This window comes from Halichoerus grypus, chromosome X, assembly GCF_964656455.1.
Source record: "Halichoerus grypus chromosome X, mHalGry1.hap1.1, whole genome shotgun sequence".
NCBI lineage: Eukaryota > Metazoa > Chordata > Mammalia > Carnivora > Phocidae > Halichoerus > Halichoerus grypus.
The window spans coordinates 55,566,996-55,585,486 of NC_135727.1; the positions used below are offsets into that span (position 1 = coordinate 55,566,996).

The 18,491-nt window shown below is 33.1% G+C and overlaps 1 protein-coding gene across 1 annotated transcript in view; it reads right to left on the reverse strand.

The window, feature by feature from the left end:
• The window catches only part of KLHL4 (kelch like family member 4), a 169,567-nt gene that overhangs the window by 27,706 nt on the left and 123,370 nt on the right, over positions 1 to 18,491 (reverse strand). Inside the window, 2 exon segments of the mRNA XM_078063878.1 lie at positions 14,037 to 14,249; positions 17,112 to 17,274. Of these exon segments, the coding sequence (XP_077920004.1) occupies positions 14,037 to 14,249; positions 17,112 to 17,274 (376 nt within the window).

Consider the following 18,491-nt stretch of genomic DNA (forward strand, 5'->3'; position numbering starts at 1 on the left):
GTTTATAGCAGCAATGTCCACAATAGCTAAACTGTGGAAAGAGTCAAGATGTCCATCGACAGATGAATGGATAAAGAAGATTTGGTATATATACACAACGGAATATTATACAGCCATCAAAAGGAATGAGATCTTGCCATTTGTAACGACATGGATGGAACTGGAGGGTGTTATGCTGAGCGAAATAAGTCAATCAGAGAAAGACATGTGCCATATGACCTCACTGATATGAGGAATTATTAATCTCAGGAATCAAACTGAGGGTTGCTGGAGTGGTGGGGGTAGGAGGGTTGGGGTGGCTGGGTGTTAGACATTGGGGAGGGTATGTGCTATGGTGAGTGCTGTCAATTGTGCAAGACTGTTGAATCACAGATCTGTACCTCTGAAACAAATAATGCAATATATGCTAAAAAAAAAAAAAGAAGAAGGAGAAGATAGCAGGAGGGGAAGAATGAAGGGGGGAGAAATCAGAGGGGTTGACGAACCATGAGAGACGATGGACTCTGAAAAAAACTGAGGGTTCTAGAGGGGAGGGAAGTGGGAGGTGCGTTAGCCTGGTGATGGGTATTAAAGACGGCACATTCTGCATGGAGCACTGGGTGTTATACGCAAACAATGAATCATGGAACACTACAACAAAAACAAATGATGTAATGTATGGTGATTAACATAACAATAAAAATAGTAGACTAGAAAAGGAACAAGAATGGATCAGCCACCTGGAGGACCAGAGTAATGGAAAGCAATCAAGCTGAACAGGAGAGAAGAAAATAATAAAAAATGAAAATAAACTTAGAGAACTCAGTGGCACCATCAAGCATAGTAACATTTGTATTATAAGGATCCCAGAAGGATAAAACTTAGAAAAGCGGACAGAAAATTTATTTGAAGAAATAGTAGCTGGAAACATATGAAATATGGAGAAGGAAACAGTAATCCAGATCCAGGAGGCACAGAAAGCACGCCCAGAATCTACCCAAACAGTTCCATACCAAGACACATAGTAATTAAAGTGGCAAAAAAGTGGTGATAAAGAGAAAATTTTAAAAGCAGCAAGAGAAAACAAAACAAACAAACAAACAAAAAAACAGTTATATGCAAGGTGAAACCTGTAATACTGTAAAGTGATTTTTCAGCAGAAACTTTGCAGATCAGAAGAAGTGGCATGATATATTCCAAAGTGCTAAAAGAAAAACAAACAAACAACAACAACAACAAAAACAGCAGCCAAGAATGTGCTCTCCAACAGTGTTATAATACAAAATGGAAATATAAAAAATTTCCCAAACAAAATTTAAAGGAATTCATAACCACTAAACCAGCCCTACATGAAATGTTACCTGTCCCTCTTTGAGTGGAATGGAAAGATCATAAGTAGGAGTAAAAATAGTAGGAAACACAGAAGCAGTAAAATAAAATATATCTATAAAAATCAATGAAAGGATTAAAACCTGGGGGAAGAGGAGAAAGAATGGATTCAAACTTAAGCAACCGTCAACTTAATCTACACTGCTACATGCATAAGATGTTATATTAAAACCTAATGGCAACCACAATTCAGAAACCAGTGATATACAAAAAATAAAGAGAAAGGAATCTAATTATGTCATTAAAAAAGCCAACAAACAATGAGAGAAGAGAGCAGCAGAAGAAAGGAACAAAGAACTACAAAAACAACCATAAAACAAGTTACAACATGTAGTAAGTACAAGCCTATCAGTAATTACTTTGGATGTAAATGGATGAAACACTCCAAACAAAAGATATAGTGTGATGGAATGGATGAAAAAGCAAGACTCATCAATATTCTCCCTAAAACAGATTGATTTTAGACCTAAAGACAAATGCAGATTGAAAGTGAAGGGATAGAGAAGAATTTATCATGCAAGTGGATATGAAAAGAAAGCTGGGGTAACAATACTTATATCAGACAAAATAGATTTTAAAACAAAGACTGTAACAAGATACAAAGATGGACACTATAAAATTGCAAAGGGAACAATCAAACAAGAAGATATAACAATTGTAAATATTTATACATCCAACATGGGAGCACCCAAATAAATAAAATATTTAAAAACAAGCATAAGAGAAGAAATTGATATAATACAATAATGGTAGGGAAATGTAATATCTCATTTATGTCAATAGATCAAAACAAAATCAACAAGGAAACAGTGACATTGGATGACACACTGGGCTAGATGGATTTAACAGGTATATTCAGAACATTCCATCCTAAAACAAGAGAATACACATTTTTTTTAAGTGCACAAGGAATATTCGCTAGAATAGACCACATATTAGGCCACAAACAGGTTGAAGTTATACCATGCATCTTTTCCAACCACAATGCTATGAAATTAGAAATCAACTATAAGAAAAAATCTGGAAAGAACACAAATTCATGGAGGTTGAATAATGTGCTAATAAACAATGAATGGGTCAACCAAGAAATCAAAAAGTAAATAAAAAATACATGGAGACAAATGAAAATGAAAATGCAATGTCCCAAAATCTTTGGAATGTAGCAAAAGCTGTTCTAAGGGGAAAGTTTATAGCAATAAAGGCTTACCTCAAGAAGCAAGAAAAATCTCAAATAAATAACCTAACCTTATATCTAGAGAAGCTAGAAGGAGAACAATAAACGAAAACCAAAACCAGTAGAAGGGAAGATATAACAATGATTAGAACAGAGATAAATGAAATACAAACTAAAAAAAAAAATAAATAAATAATAGAACATACCAATGAAACAAGGATCTGGTTCTTTGAAAGGATCAACAAAATAGATGAACTTTAGCCAGTCATAAAGAGAGAGAGAGAGGGAGGGAGAGAGAGATGACTCAAATGAACAAAATTAGAAATGAAAGAGGAAAAATAACAACTGATACCTCATAAATACAAAGAATTATAAGATAATATTATAAAATTATTTGCCAATGAATTGGACGATGTAGAAGAAATGGATAAATTCTTAGAAAAAAAAAATAACTTCCCAAAACTGAATCAGGAAGAAATAGAACCTTTGAAGAAAATGATTACTAGCAATTAAGTTGAATCAATCCAAAAACTCCCAGCAAGCAAAAGTCCAGGACCAGTTGGCTTCACAGGTGAATTCTACCAAACATTTAAGGAAGAGGTAATACCTATTCTTCTCAAACTATTCCATGAGATAGAAAAGAAATTAAAACTTCTAAATTTATTCTATGAGGCCAGCATTAAGCTGATACCACAGCCAGAATAGATACTAAAAATAGAAAAATAAAGGCCAATATTTCTAATGAACATATGTACAAAAATCCCCAACAAAATATTAGCAAACCAAATCCATAATATATTAAAAGAAATCATTCACCACAATCAAGTGGGATTTATTCCTGGGATGCGAATGTGGCTCAATATTCACAAATCAATTGATGTGATACATCACATCAACAAGAGAAATGAGAAAAAAAAATGATCGTTTCAATAGAAGCAGGAAAAGCATCTGACAAATACAACATCCATTCATAATAAACACCCACAACAAAGTAGGTTTAGAAGAAACATAAATCAATAATAAAAGCCACATATGAAAAACCCACAGCTAACATCATACACAATAGGAAAAACTGATAGCATTTACCTTAGGATCAGGAACAAGACAAGGATGTCCACTCTCATGACTTTTACTTAACATAGTACTAGAAGTCCTGGCCACATTCAGACTAAAATAAAATAAAAGGCATTCAAACTGGTAAGGAAGAAGTAAAGCTTTCACTATTTGCAGATGACCTGATGCTATATATAGAAAACAATAAAGACTCGACCAAAAAACTACTACAATGGATAAATGAATTCAGTAAGTTTTCAGGATTCAAAATCAATATACAGAAATCCATTTCATTTATATATATTCATAATGAAGTAGGAGAAATAGAAATTAAGAAAAAGTCCTATTTACAATTGTATCAAAAACAATAAAATAACTTGAAGTAAACTTACCCAAAGTGAAGAAAGACCTGTACTCTGAAAACTATGAAGCAATAATGAAATAAAGACAACACAAACAAATGAAATTTTTTTTTCCCAAGCTCATGGATTGGAAGATCAAGTATTGTTAAAATATCCATACTACTCAAAGCAATATACATATTCAATGCAACCCCTAACAAAATACAAACAGCATTTTTCATAGAACTAGAACAAATAATCCTCAAATGTGTATGGAACCAAAAAAAGACCACAAATAGGCAAATAAATTTTGAAAAAGAAAACTAAATCCGGGGGTTTGATGATCCCAGATTTACTACAAAGCTATAATAATCAAAATTATGGTACTGGCACAAAAATGGACATATAAATCAATAGAAGAATAGGGAGCCCAGAAGTAAAACCAGTTATATGGTCAATTAATCTTCAGCAAAGGAGGCAGGGATATGCAATGGAAAAAAAAAGACAGCCTCTTCAACAAAAGGTATTGGGAAAACTGAGAACTACGTGCTAAAAAATAAAACTGGACAACTTCCTTATACACAAAAATAAACCCAAAATGTATTAAGGACTTAAATATGAGACCTGAAACTAGAAAATTCCTAGACAAGAACACAGGCAATAATTTCTGTGACATGGGCTGTAGCAACATTTTTCTAGATATGTCTTCAAATAAAAAAATGGGCAGAAGATATGAATAGACATTTTTTCAAAGGAAAAAAAGAAACAGATGGCCAACAGACTCATGAAAAGATGTTCAACATCATTCATGCTCAGAGAAATGTGAATCAAACCCACAATAAGATATCACCTCACACCTGTCAGAATGGCTAAAATCAAAAACACAAGTAACAACAGTGTTGGTGAGGATGTGGAGAGAAAGGCACCCTTGTGTACTGGTGGTGGAAATGCAAGCTAGTGCAGCCACTGTGGAAAACAGCATGGAGGCTCCTCAGAAAAAATAATAATAGAGCTACTATATGATCCATAAATTCCACTATTGCGTATCTATGAAATGAATAATAATAATAAAAAACTAATTCAAAAATATATATTCCCCCTATGTTTATTGCAGCATTATTTACAATAACCAAATTATGGAAGCAGCCTGAGAGTCCATCGTTAGATGAATGGACAAAGAAGATATATAGATATAGATATAGATAGATATAGATATATAGATGATATAGATATAGATAGATAGATGATAGATAGATAGACATAGATATAGATACATATATAATGGGATATTGCCAGACATTAAAAAAAAAAAATCTTGTCATTTGCAACACATAAGATGGATCTAGAGAGTATAATGCTAAGTGACATAAGTCAGTCAGAGAAAGACAAATACCATATGATTCCATTTATATGTGAAATTTAAGAAACAAAACAGATGATCAAAGAGGAATAAGAGAACCCCCAAAACAGACTTTTAACTATAAACTAAGAACAAACTGATGGTCACCAAAGGGGATGTGTGTGGTATGATGGGTGAAATAGGTGATGGGGATTACAAGTACACTTATCATGATGAGCAGAGTAAGGTATAGAATTTTTGAATCACTATATTTTACACCTGAGACTAATATAACACTGAATGATCTGTATTGGAATTTTTTTTTAAAAATCATCTGAATAGATGCAGAAAAAGCATTTGACAAAATTCAACATCTGCTCATGATAAAAACTTTAAACAAATTTAATTTGGAGGTAACATACCTCACTGTACTAAAGGCTAAAAGCCAGAGCTAACATTTTACTCAATGGTGATTACACTTACTTAATGGTGAAAAACTGAGAACTTTTCCTCTATTGTAAGGGAAAGAAACAGGTATCCATCTTCACCACTTTTATTCAACATAGTACAGGGAGTCCTAGCCACAGCAATAAAACAGGAAAAGAAATTAGAGGCATCTGTATTGGAAAAGAAGAAGTTAAACTGTCATTATTTTCTGATGACATGATACTTTAGATGAGAAACCATAAAGATTCCACCAAAAAACTACTAGAAGTAATAAATGAATTCAGTAAAGTTGCAGGATAGAAATTTAATACCCCATAATTGGTAGCATTTCCATAAACTAATAATGAAGTAGCAGTAAAAGAAATTAAGAAAAAAAACTCCATTTACAACTGCACCGAAAAGAATAAAATACCTATGAATAAATTTAACCAAAGAGATGAAAAATCTGTACTCTGAAAACTATAAAACACTGATGCAAGAAATTGAAAGCTACATGACAAGTGGAAAGATATTTCATGCTTATGGATTGGAAAAAATTAATATTGTAAATGTCCATATTATCCATAGTGATATACAAAGCCTATGCAATACCTGTAAAAGCACCAACAGCATTTTTCACAGAACTAGAACAAACAATCATAAAATTTGTATGGAACCACAAAGACCCTGACTAGCCAAAGCAATCTTGAGAAAGAATAAGAAAGTTGTAGATATCACAAAATTCCAGATTTCGAGATATACTACAAAGCTGTAGTCATCAATATAGTATGGTAGTGGCAGAGAAATAGATACATGGAGCAGTGGAACAAGAAAGAGAGCTCAGAAACAAATCCAGTGTTATGTGGTCAATTAATCTATGACAATGAAAGCAAGAATATACAATGGGGCAAAGACAGTTTCTTTAAGAAATGGTGTGAAAACCGCACAGGTACTTTTTTGTTTGTTTGTTTGTTTTGTTTTTTTGCACAGGTACTTTAAAAAGAATGGAACTGGACCATTTTCTAAAACCACACACCAAAAAACTCAAAAAGGAATAAAGAGCTAAATGTGAGACCTGAAACCATAAAACTCCTAGAAAAGAACATAGGAAGGAATTTCTTGGACATCAGCCTTAGCAACATTTTTCTAGATCAGGTTCCAAAGGCAAGGGAAGCAGAGGCAAAAATAAACTATGGGACTACATCAAAATAAAAAGCTTTTTCATAGCTAAGGAAATCATCAACAAAACTAAAAACAATCTACTGAATAGTAGAAGATATTTGCAAATGATATATATGATAAGGGATTAATATCCAAAAGATACAAAGAACTTATATAACTCAACACAAAAAAAGTAAACAATCTGATTTAAACAAAGAATCATGGAACTCTACATCAAAAACTAATGATGTAATGTATGGTGATTAATATAACCTAATAAAATAAAATTAAAATAAAATAAAAACGGGTAGAGTATCTGAATAGACAATTTTCAAAAAAAGACATTCAGATATTCAACAGAGACTTGCAAAGTGGCTCATCATCAGTAATCATCAGGGAAATGGAAATAAAAACCATAACCAGTTATCACTTATACCTGTCAGAATGGCTAAAATCAAAAGACAAGAAGTAATGTGTTGGTGAGGATGTGGAGGAAAAAGAACCTGATATACTTGTTGTGAATGTAAATTGGTGCAGCCACTGTGGAAAACAGTATGGAGTTTCTCAATAATTGAAAATACTAATACAATATGATCCAGTAATTCCAATACTGGGTGGAATTAGCCAAAGAAAATTTAAATCTTACTTCAAAAGGATATATGTACCCGTATGTTTATTGAAGAATTATTTACAATAGTTGAATATGGAAGCAACCTAAGTGTCCGCCAATAGATGAATGGATAAGGAAGATACACACACACACACACACACACACACACACACACACACACACACACACACTAGAATATTGTGGAGCCAAAAAAACCCCAAAAAACAAAAACAAATGAACGAGACTGTGCCATTTGTGAAAACAAGGATGGATTATATTATGCTAAGTGAAATAAGGCAAACTGTGAAAGACAAATAACATATGATTTCACTCATATGTGGAATCTAAGATAAAATGAATAAACAAACAAAAAAAACAGAGTCATAACTTTAAATATATCCAGGTATGGACTGAATGCCATGGGGATAAAAGTAACAGCATAAGGAATATAATCAATAATATTAAATAGTGTTAGTATTTTAATAGTAATGGTATCTACACTTGTGGTCAGCATATCATGATGTATAAACTTGTTTAATCATTATGTTGTACACCTGAAAATAATATAACATTGTGTGTCAACTACACTCAAATAAAATAATTATTAAAAAAATATCAAGTACTCAAGTAACTACAATTTCACATGAAATGAATCCCTTAATGCAAAAACATAAGAAAGAGGGAGCATTAGTACCAATTTTACAGAACAAAGGAGGATTTAAAGAGAGTGTTATGAACAATTGTACACCAATAATTTGCATAACATTTATTAAATGGGCACATTTTTAGGAATACACAACCTACCAATTTTAAACCATCATGAAACAGAAAATCTGAACAGAGCTATAATTTTAAGAAGATGTGGTCTCCTCACAAAGTAATCAAAAGTATCCACCAAAGGAAAGCTGAGGGCCACATGATTTATTGGTCAGTTTTTCCTAACATTTAGAGAATTAACACCAATCCTCTCATCTTCTTCCAAATACTGAAGAAGTAATTCTTCTAAGCTTATTTTATCAGGTAAGCATTACACTGACATCAAAGCCAAAAAATTTCAATGTAATACTAGCAAACAATTCAGCAGCATTATTAAAATGATAAGACACAATAGTAAAGTGAGATTTATTCCTGGAATACAAGGGTAATCATATGAAAACCAATCAATTGACACATTGGCAGAATGAAGGGGAAGGTAATACACGTGAGCATCTCAACTGATGCAGATAAAAGTACGTGACAAAATCCATCATATTTTTATGATGAAAACACTGACCAAATTAGGAATAGAAAAAAGCTGCATCAACATAATAAAGACCTTATATGGGAAACACAGGGCTAACATCATACTCAGTGGTGAAAGACTGAAGACTTTTCCTTTAAGATAAGGAACAAGATAAGGATGACAATTTTACCATCTCTATTCAATATAGTACTGAAACTCCCAAGTCAGAGCAATTAGGCAAGAAAAATAGGTAAAATGCATCTGCAGTGGAAAGAAGAATCTAGACAACAATAAATAGATATCTCATGTTCCTGGATTAGAAAACTCAATGTTAAGATGGCAATATCACCCAAGTGATCTACAGATTCAGTGCAATCTCTAACATAAAGCCAACATTTTTTTGCAGTGATAAAATAATCCGTTGTAAATCCATATAAAATCTCTCTTTCCTTTTGCTTCTTTGTTTTGTTTCTTAAATTCAACATATGAGTGAAATCATATGGTATTTGTCTTTCTCTTACTGACTTATTTCACTTAGCATACTACTTTCTAACTCCATCCATGTTGTTGCAAATGACAATCCATATGAAATCTCTAATATATAATTGAGTATATATATAATTTATATAATTATGTAATATATAATTGATTTTATATATATGTAATTTATATAATAAATATATATGTAATTTATATAATTACATAGTATTTAATTGATTTTATATAAATCCATTACTTGACTAATCATTAGGGAAACTCAAATTTCATCCACAAAGAGATACCCCTTCAAATACATTGGGATAACTATTAAAAATAAAAAACAAAAAAGAAAATAATAAGTGTTGATGATGTGCAGAAATTGGAACACTTTCGCTTCGATGGGAATATAAAATCATGCAGCTGCTATGGGAAACAGTATGTAGGCTCCTCAAAAATTTAAAAGTACCGTTAACATTTAATAATTTCACTTCTTAGTATATACCCAAAAGTATTGAAACAAAGTTTCAACCAGATATTTGTACACATATATTCATAGCAGCAATATTCACAGTAACCAAAAGGTGGAAGCAAACCAATTGTTCACCAATGAATGAAAGAATAAACAAAACACGGTATGTACATATAATGTAATATTGTTAAACTTTAAAAGGAAAGGACATTCTGACAAATGGTATAGCATGGATGAATTTTGAAGAATTATGCTCTAAGTAAAATGTACCAGTCACAAAAGGGTAACTACTTATGATTCCGCTTTTATGACGTACTTAGAGTTGTCAAATTCATAGAAACAGAAAATAAAGTGGTGGTGGCCAGTGGCTGAGGTGAGGGAGGAATGGTGTTTTTTTTTGGTTTAATGAGTACAGTTTCAGTTTGAGGAGACAAAAGAAAAAGATCTGGATATGAATGATTGGTAATGTTTTCACAACAATGTGAATGTACTTAATGCCACTAAATTTCACGTTTGAGAGTGGTTAAATGGTAAATTTTATGTTATGTAAAACTAACCTAGCATAATGAAAAGGTGATCAACTATTACTTTGCTAACTATGGGGAGAACTAGTGTGGATAATCTTAGCATCACATATATTTAGCTATAATACATTAAATATTTGAGGCAGTGATTGACTTTGTTTATATTTTGCATAAGGTTAAAATATTTTTTTTTTTTTTTTGGCGTCTCTTAAGAACCAATCTTAGGAGAAGCATCTCAAAGATACGCTGAATAGCAGGAAGCCAGTCACTTAGGATTAAACTTTTTTTTATTAAGTTTTTTGTTTTAATCCCAGTAAAATTAACATACAGTGTTATATTAGTTTCAGGTGTACAATATATTGATTCAACAATTCTATACATTACTCAGTGCTCATCATGAGAAGTTTACTCTTTAATCCCCATCATATATTTCATCCATCCTCCCACTCATCTGCCCTCTGGTAATCGTCAGTTTATTCTCTATATTTAAGAGTCTGATTTTAGGTTTCTCTCTCTCGCTCTCATGCTCTCTTTCCTTTTGCTTCTTTGTTTCGTTTCTTAAATTCAAAATATGATTGAAGTCATATGGTATGTGTCTTTCTCTGACTTATTTCACTTAGCATAATACTCTCTAGCTCCATCCATGTTGTTGCAAGTGGAAAGATGTCATTCTTTTTTATGGCTGAATAATATTCAATGGTACATATATACTACATATTAATTATCCATTCATCTGGCGATGGACACTTGGGCTACTTCCATAATTTGGTTATTGTAAATTATGCTCCAATAAGCATGTGCATCTATTCCTTTCAAGTTTTTTGGTATTATTTTGGGTAAATACCCAGTACTGCAGTTACTGAATCATAAGGTAGTTATATTTTTAACTTTTAGAGGAACCTCCATTCTATCTTCCATGGTAGTGGCACCCTTTTGCATTCCCACTGACAATGCAAGAAGGTTCCTTTTCCACCACATCCTCTCAAACACTTCTTTCTCCTATTGTTGTGTTTAGCCATTCAGACCAGCCATTCAAACCAGATGTGATATCTCATTGTAGTTTTGACTTGCATTTCCGTGATAATGAGTGATGTTGAGAGTCTTTTCATGTGTCTCTTGGCCATCTGAATGTTTTTGTTTCTGTTTTTTGAAAAAAATCTATTCATCTGTATGTTTTCTTTGGAGAACTGTCTGTTCATGCCTTCTGCCATTTTTTAAATTGGATTATTTGGGGTATTTTTGCTGTTGAGTTCTATGAGTTCTTTGTATATTTTGGATACTAACCTTTTATCAGATATGTTGTTTGCAAATATCTTCCTTCAGTAGTTTGCCTTGTAGTTTTGTTGATTGATTCATTTGTTGTGCAGAAGATTTTTATTTTCATGTAGTCCCAACAGTTTATTTTTGCTTTTGTTTCCCTTGCTTCAGAAGACATATATACAAAAATGTTGCTAAGGCTGATATCACAGAAATTACTGCCTGTGCTCTTTTCTAGAATTTTTATGGTCTCATGTCTAACATTTAGGTTCTTAATCCATTTTCAGTTTATTTTTGTGTATGGTGTAAGAAAGTGGTCCAGTTTCATTGTTTTGCATGTTTCTATCTAGTTCTCCCAACATCATTTGTTGAAGAGATTGTCTTATTTCCATTGGATATTCTTTCTTGCTTTGTCGAGGATTAGTTGACGATAGAGTTGTGGGTTCATTTCTGGGTTCTCTGTACTGTTGCATTGATCTATGAGTCTATTTTTGTACCAGTACCATACTTTTTTGATCACTACAGCTCTGTAATATAACTTGAAACCTGGAATTGCGATGCCTCCAGCTTTGCTTTTCTTTTTCAAGATTGCTTTGGTTATTTGGGGTCTTTTTTGGTTCCATATGAATTTTAGGGTTGTTTGTTCTAGCTTTGTGAAAAAAAATGTTGTTGGTATTTTGATAAGGACTGCATTAAATGTGTAGATTGCCTTGGGTAGTATACACATTTTAACAATGTTTGTTCTTCCAATCTTTGAGCATGGCATGCCTTTCCATTTTTGGTGTCATCTTCAATTTCTTTAATCAGTGTTTTATGGTTTTCAGAGAACAGGACTTTCACCTCTTTGGTTAAGTTCTTTTTTTCTAGATATTTTATTGCTTTTGTACAATTGTAAATGGGACTGTTTTCTTCTCTTTCTGCTCTTTAATTATTAGTATATAGAAATAGAACAGATTTCTGTACATTGATTTTGTATCCTGAGACTTTACTGAATTCATTTATTAGTTCTAGTAGATTTTTTTTTGTTGGAGTCTTTAGGATTTTCTAGGTATAGTATCATGTTATCTTCAAATAGTGGAAGTTTGACTTCTTCCTTGCTTATTTGGATGCCTTTTATTATTTATTTATTTATTTATTTATTTATTTATTTATTTTCTCTGATTACTGTGGCTTAGACTTCCAGTACTGTGTTGAATAAAAGTGGTGAGAGTGGATATCCTTGTCCTGTTCCTGATCTTAGAGGAAAAACTCTCAATTTTTCCCCATTATGTATGTTAGCTGCTGTTGCTGGTTTTTCATATATATGACCTTTATTATGTTGAAGTATGTTCCTTCTAATCTCCTTTTTGAGTTTTTATTTTTATTATGAATGGATGTTGTACTTTTTCTGCATCAATTTAAATGATCATATGGTTTTAATATGATTAACCTTTTTAAAAAACCTACCACAGATCAATTATTTCCTATAAGAAACAGAGTATTAGTGTTATCAATTATGATTCAGTGGTATGTTTCTCAGAAGAAAACATATAATATTCATATTTGTCCCTTTAGTCTTTTCTTCCCAAATTCTATCCTCTATATCACTGTTAGATCAATTTCCCTTAAATAGTTTTCTTTGTGATATTCCACTCCCCTTAAATTTAATTGTCCCTTCACTACAAGTTAAAATCCAAAAGCTTCCACTTTGACATTTCAGGCTATCAAATGATCTGGTACTTATTTGTGTTTTGAATTGTCCTCCCAAATTACATTTCAACCTAAAGTCTCTGCTTTTATCTACAAATCTATCTCCTTTATATCCATGGATTGGATTGTGAATTTTTCTAGACCTGAAATTCCCTTCATTATATTGTGTATATACAAAGTACAAATTCTACTTCCTCCATGAATTTTTTGAGGACATCATCCCATACTGATCTCCATCTTCTGAATTCTGATAACCTTATTAATTGCAAATTTGTCACTTGGCCTTAAGTTAATATCTTTTAACTATTATATATAAATATATATTATCTATAATATATATATATATATATATTATATACACTCTTGAAGAGAATGTGAATATTATAACTACAAATCATGTGAATGAGTTACTGAACAAGCCTATCACACTTTATCCAAACAAATGTCTCCCATTTAAAGAAGTTACCTTTAGAAAATCAAATACTTAATAAAATAGAGTTATTGTTCAAAATATAATTAGCATCTCTTTTTGGGAATTCTTTCTGTATAGCTTTCATCCTTTGGGGACTAATATAATTTTTGAAATAGTAAAGTCATATTGATTTGAGATGGTGAATAGTTTGAGTGATATAGTTTGGCATTAAATTTCTTTATTCTTGCATCCCTTTTATTTCATTATTTTATATGGTGATTTTCAAACAATAAAAGAATATTTAAAAATATATTTCTTATGATACACCTAAAATACATTAGAAGAATTTCTTCAAAATATTTTGAGCCTAGGAGTAAGTGTGCAATTTTACAAAAAAAAATTAATCCTCTGAAAAGATTAACACTTATTTGGGAGACAACTTTCTAGTAGCCTAAAAATCTTTCTCATTTCTGAAAAAAAATACATACATAAATAAATAGAAATATTTTACCGTTCCACACAGCCAGAAAGCCTGGAGCAATGGCTAGAAGCAGGGGCATCATGACCCCCAGCAACATATAAGAATCCATTGTATGCTGCAACTCCCACACCTCCACGTCTTTTGGACATTGAAGCACACAGACTCCACTTGTTAGTGTGTGGGTCAAAGTATTCCATTGATTTGAGGCAGGAACTTCCATCACGACCACCAATAGCATATAGTCTAGGAAAAAAGAGCAGAAGTGTGTGTGTGTGTGTGTGTGCGCGCGTGTGTGTGTATAAAATGCTTTCAATTTGTGCATCGAATAAATGTAAAAACACCTTGTACAAAGCATTCAAGTTTATGACTATATGTTCTACTCCCTTAGTATTTTGTAGTGGATGCCCTCAGTTTGTGAATGGATAGTTACCTAAAGGCATTTTTCAAGGTCTAATCTACTCCAAACCTCCCAGGCTTCATCATTTTTGTGAAAGTTTGACACAATGGACTAAAACATTCCATGAGAAATGAAGACAGAGAGAGAAAGGAGATATCAAAAGCATTGGCAGTATTTGTCAATGCCTCAATAAACCTGGAAATTAAAATATAAAAAGGGTAGGTAGGATGTTTCCAAAGACTAACTCCAGCAACCTTATGATTTTGGCTAGGTTCAACTGCATAGCATTAAAATCCCTTTTATCTTTATGAACTGTTTTACTTAGTATTAAAAACATTTGTCATGAAATAAGTCAATCAGAGAAAGACATGTATCATATGATCTCACTGATATGAGGAATTCTTAATCTCAAGAAACAAACTGAGGGTTGCTGGAGTGGTGGGGGGTGGGAGGGATGGGGTGGCTGGGCAATAGACATTGGGGAGGGTATGTGCTATGGTGAGTGCTGTGAATTGTGCAAAACTGTTGAATCACAGATCTGTACCTCTGAAACAAATAATATATTGTATGTTTAAAAAAAAGAAGATAACAGGAAGGGAAAAATGAAGGGGGGGAATCGGAGGGGGAGATGAACCATGAGAGACTATAGACTCTGAGAAACAAACTGAGGGTTCTAGAGGGGAGGGTGTGGGGGGATGGGTTAGCCTGGTGATGGGTATTAAAGAGGGCATGTTCTGCATGGAACATTGGGTGTTATACGCAAACAATGAATCATGGAACACTACATCAAAAACTAATGATGTAATGTATGGTGATTAACATAACATAATAAAATAAAATAAAATAAAATATATTAAAAAAATTTGTCATTAAGGAGACTAACTTAATAAACGACTAAGGGAATAAGATAGAATCAACAAACTGGATTTTTTCCTAAGAAGATATATTAGCTATCCCATTTCTTCCATAAATTTTAGAATGCCAATTCTTATGATGAGCAGTATTTTTAATCTAATTTAAATTAATCCTGCATCAATAAAAAACATAAACATTTACTAAACCATATGTTTATAACTGCCCTTCATGCTCAGTTGTGAATAATAGCATGTCAGTAAAACATAATTAAATTAGTCAAATTTGATGATTTCAGTCTGTTCTGTAATAAGTAGGAGACTGTTCCCAAGTCACCTGATATTGAGATCAGGCCAAAGATAATCAGATTTAGGAGTATTTTAAGCTCTAAGAATTATGTGGCCAGTATGTCAACTCCTAGAAGCTGGGTATCCTCTTAATAGACATTTACTACTTCATGCACAAGGTGATATAACTGTAAGACTGGGTATCCTCTTAAGAGACATTTACTACTTCATGCACAAGGTGATATAAACCATCCTCTTAAGACTGGGTATCCTCTTAATAGACATTTACTACTTCATGCACAAGGTGATATAAACCATCTTTGTTGAAATTTCCCAGTTGTATGATGAAATGTTGACTTTATATACAGTCAGTACAGACACACAAGGCTGTCTCCTGCCACTGATCAATTCTGGTGTCTGAAATTGTGATCATTAAAGTCTCTCCTATATGCTGGTCATTGTTTCTAAAGGCCTCTTGTTAGAAATGGCATAATTGCCTTGAAGAAGTAACAATTCAAAGATCTTAGCAACCTTTAATGTCATTGGGTTTTAATATATTACCTTGCTGTCATAGGCAAGTGATCAGGAAGGGGGAAAGATTCAGAAAGATAAGACTCGGTGTAATTATAGAGTTGGGAACCCTGAACACTCAGGACAGTGAATGATAAAGAACACAAAGACTTGCCCTATTACAAAACTAACCAGTTTTTTTTTTTTTTTATTTTTTTTATTTGACAGAGAGAGAGACACAGCGAGAGAGGGAACACAAGCAGGGGGAGTGGGAGAGGGAGAAGCAGGCTTCCCGCTGAGCAGGGAGCCCGATGCGGGGCTCGATCCCAGGATCCTGAGATAATGACCTGAGCCGAAGGCAGACACTTAACGACTGAGCCACCCAGGCGCCCCCAAAACTAACCAGTTTTAATAAGAATAAGTCATGATGCAAAAAATGGTAACTTCTTGAAGGCAAAATTGGAACTTTTTTGCCTATAAAAGTGCTTCTCAAATTTAATGTGCTCACAAGTCACTTGAGGATATTTTTTAAATGCCAATTCTGATTCAGGAAGTCTAGGGTGGGGCTAAAATTCAGCATTTCTTTTTTTTTTTTTTTAAAGATTTTATTTATTTGACAGAGAGAGAGAGACAGCCAGAGAGAGAACACAGGCAGGGAGAGCAGGAGAGGGAGAAGCAGGCTTCCTGCAGAGCAGGGAGCCTGATGCGGGGCTTGATCCCAGGACCATGGGATCATGACCTGAGCCGAAGGCAGATGCTTAACCATCTGAGCCACCCAGGCACCCCATCAGCATTTCTAAATAGATCTAAGGTAATGCTGATGCTGCTGGTCCCAGGACGATGCTTGAGTAGCAAGGCAAGACAGAATATTTAATTAAATGTTCATTTTAGACAAGCATTTTCCATGTAATGAAGGGAAAGTTCCAACAAAGGACTTATATTACTGATTACTACGATGTCCTGGTCATTGAGAATGCTTATTGATTGATGGATCACATCACTGAAGTGTTGTACCACATGACCTGGGAGTAAAGAGCATTCATATTTGGGTTTACTCACTTATTGTTTAATGCAACAACACCAACTGTGCTTCTAGGAGTTGACATACTGGCCACATAATTCCATTGACGTCCCTCAGGGTCCCATCTTTCTACGGTATTTAGATAACTCCATCCATCATGACCACCGACAGCATACATGGGTCCTTCAAGCGTGGTTACACCTAAGAGATAAAAATAACATGAGGTCTCACCTAGGTATACCACACATAATGAATTTTTTTTTCATTTTGCAAGCAACTGGCTGTTTAAAAAATTGTTTTTGTTTCTTAAATGGTTTTGTGTATACATTATAATTTACTAATCTTGATATGAAATTAAACATGGTCTCTCAACCCTAGGAAATTTTCAGGCATAGTTACTGTATAATGGCAGGGTGTCATTGTTGTAATACTGAAGTTAATGGAAGTAGTGGAACACACCATTTCTAGGGATGTAATAGAAAATGCAAACTATTTTTTCTGGCATAATTTCAACATCATTTTTTATATGTAAGGGATAGATGAGACATCTATACCGAATCTTAGATAATTCTTAGTTTATTCATAGTTTATTCATAGGTTAGCTGTAGTAGGTCTTTTTAACCCCTGCTTTTTATTATAGTGATAAAAAAATTCACATGAGATAACCAAATAAACAGGGATTTTTGAGGTTTAGTTAGAAATTTGTTCCATTACATACTATGAATTGCCCCTATCTAACTGCTTCTCTGGGAATTCACATAATTAGCCTTTTCCCACCACCTTCTTCACCATCTCAATTAGCATCTCAGTGGTATAACTTCATCACTTCTACCTTCTTAGTAATATCAATTAGATTTTAAAAACTTGCTATGATTTCTCTGTAAGATGTTTTCTAAGCAATGTCTAGGAATCACACTGACACAACTGAGCTGAATAATTATATAGTTTATCATTTGACATGGACACTTTTTTAGATAATGTGGGAAAAAAGACAATACCTGCCACTTTTTAGATGTGTAAGTCAGTTCTTAAAAAAATAAGGCAATTATTATGCTTTTTAAACAAACTCTAAGATATTGAAAATTTATGGAGTCTACCATGAAGAAAGATTTACCCTGACAAATATTCAGGAGAATCAAAGTTCCCAGCTGTTTCAGAAGTCTCCACTTCATCTTTCTTAAACTTCTTGGGAGTCTCTAGCTTAAGTATAACTTAGAGTTGCTCTCAATCAAAGCAGTTTTTTCTAAATATCCTTGCTTTGGACCTGCGTCCCAAGCCTTTTGCTGAAATACAGATTTGCCTCTTATGGGAAGGGACAAAGTTCATCAAATTAGAAACACAATGTCTTTCCATCATCAAGTGCTTTTTTTTTTTCTAAATTTAGTTTAGAAGAAAACTCCCTATTGTAGTTTTATGTT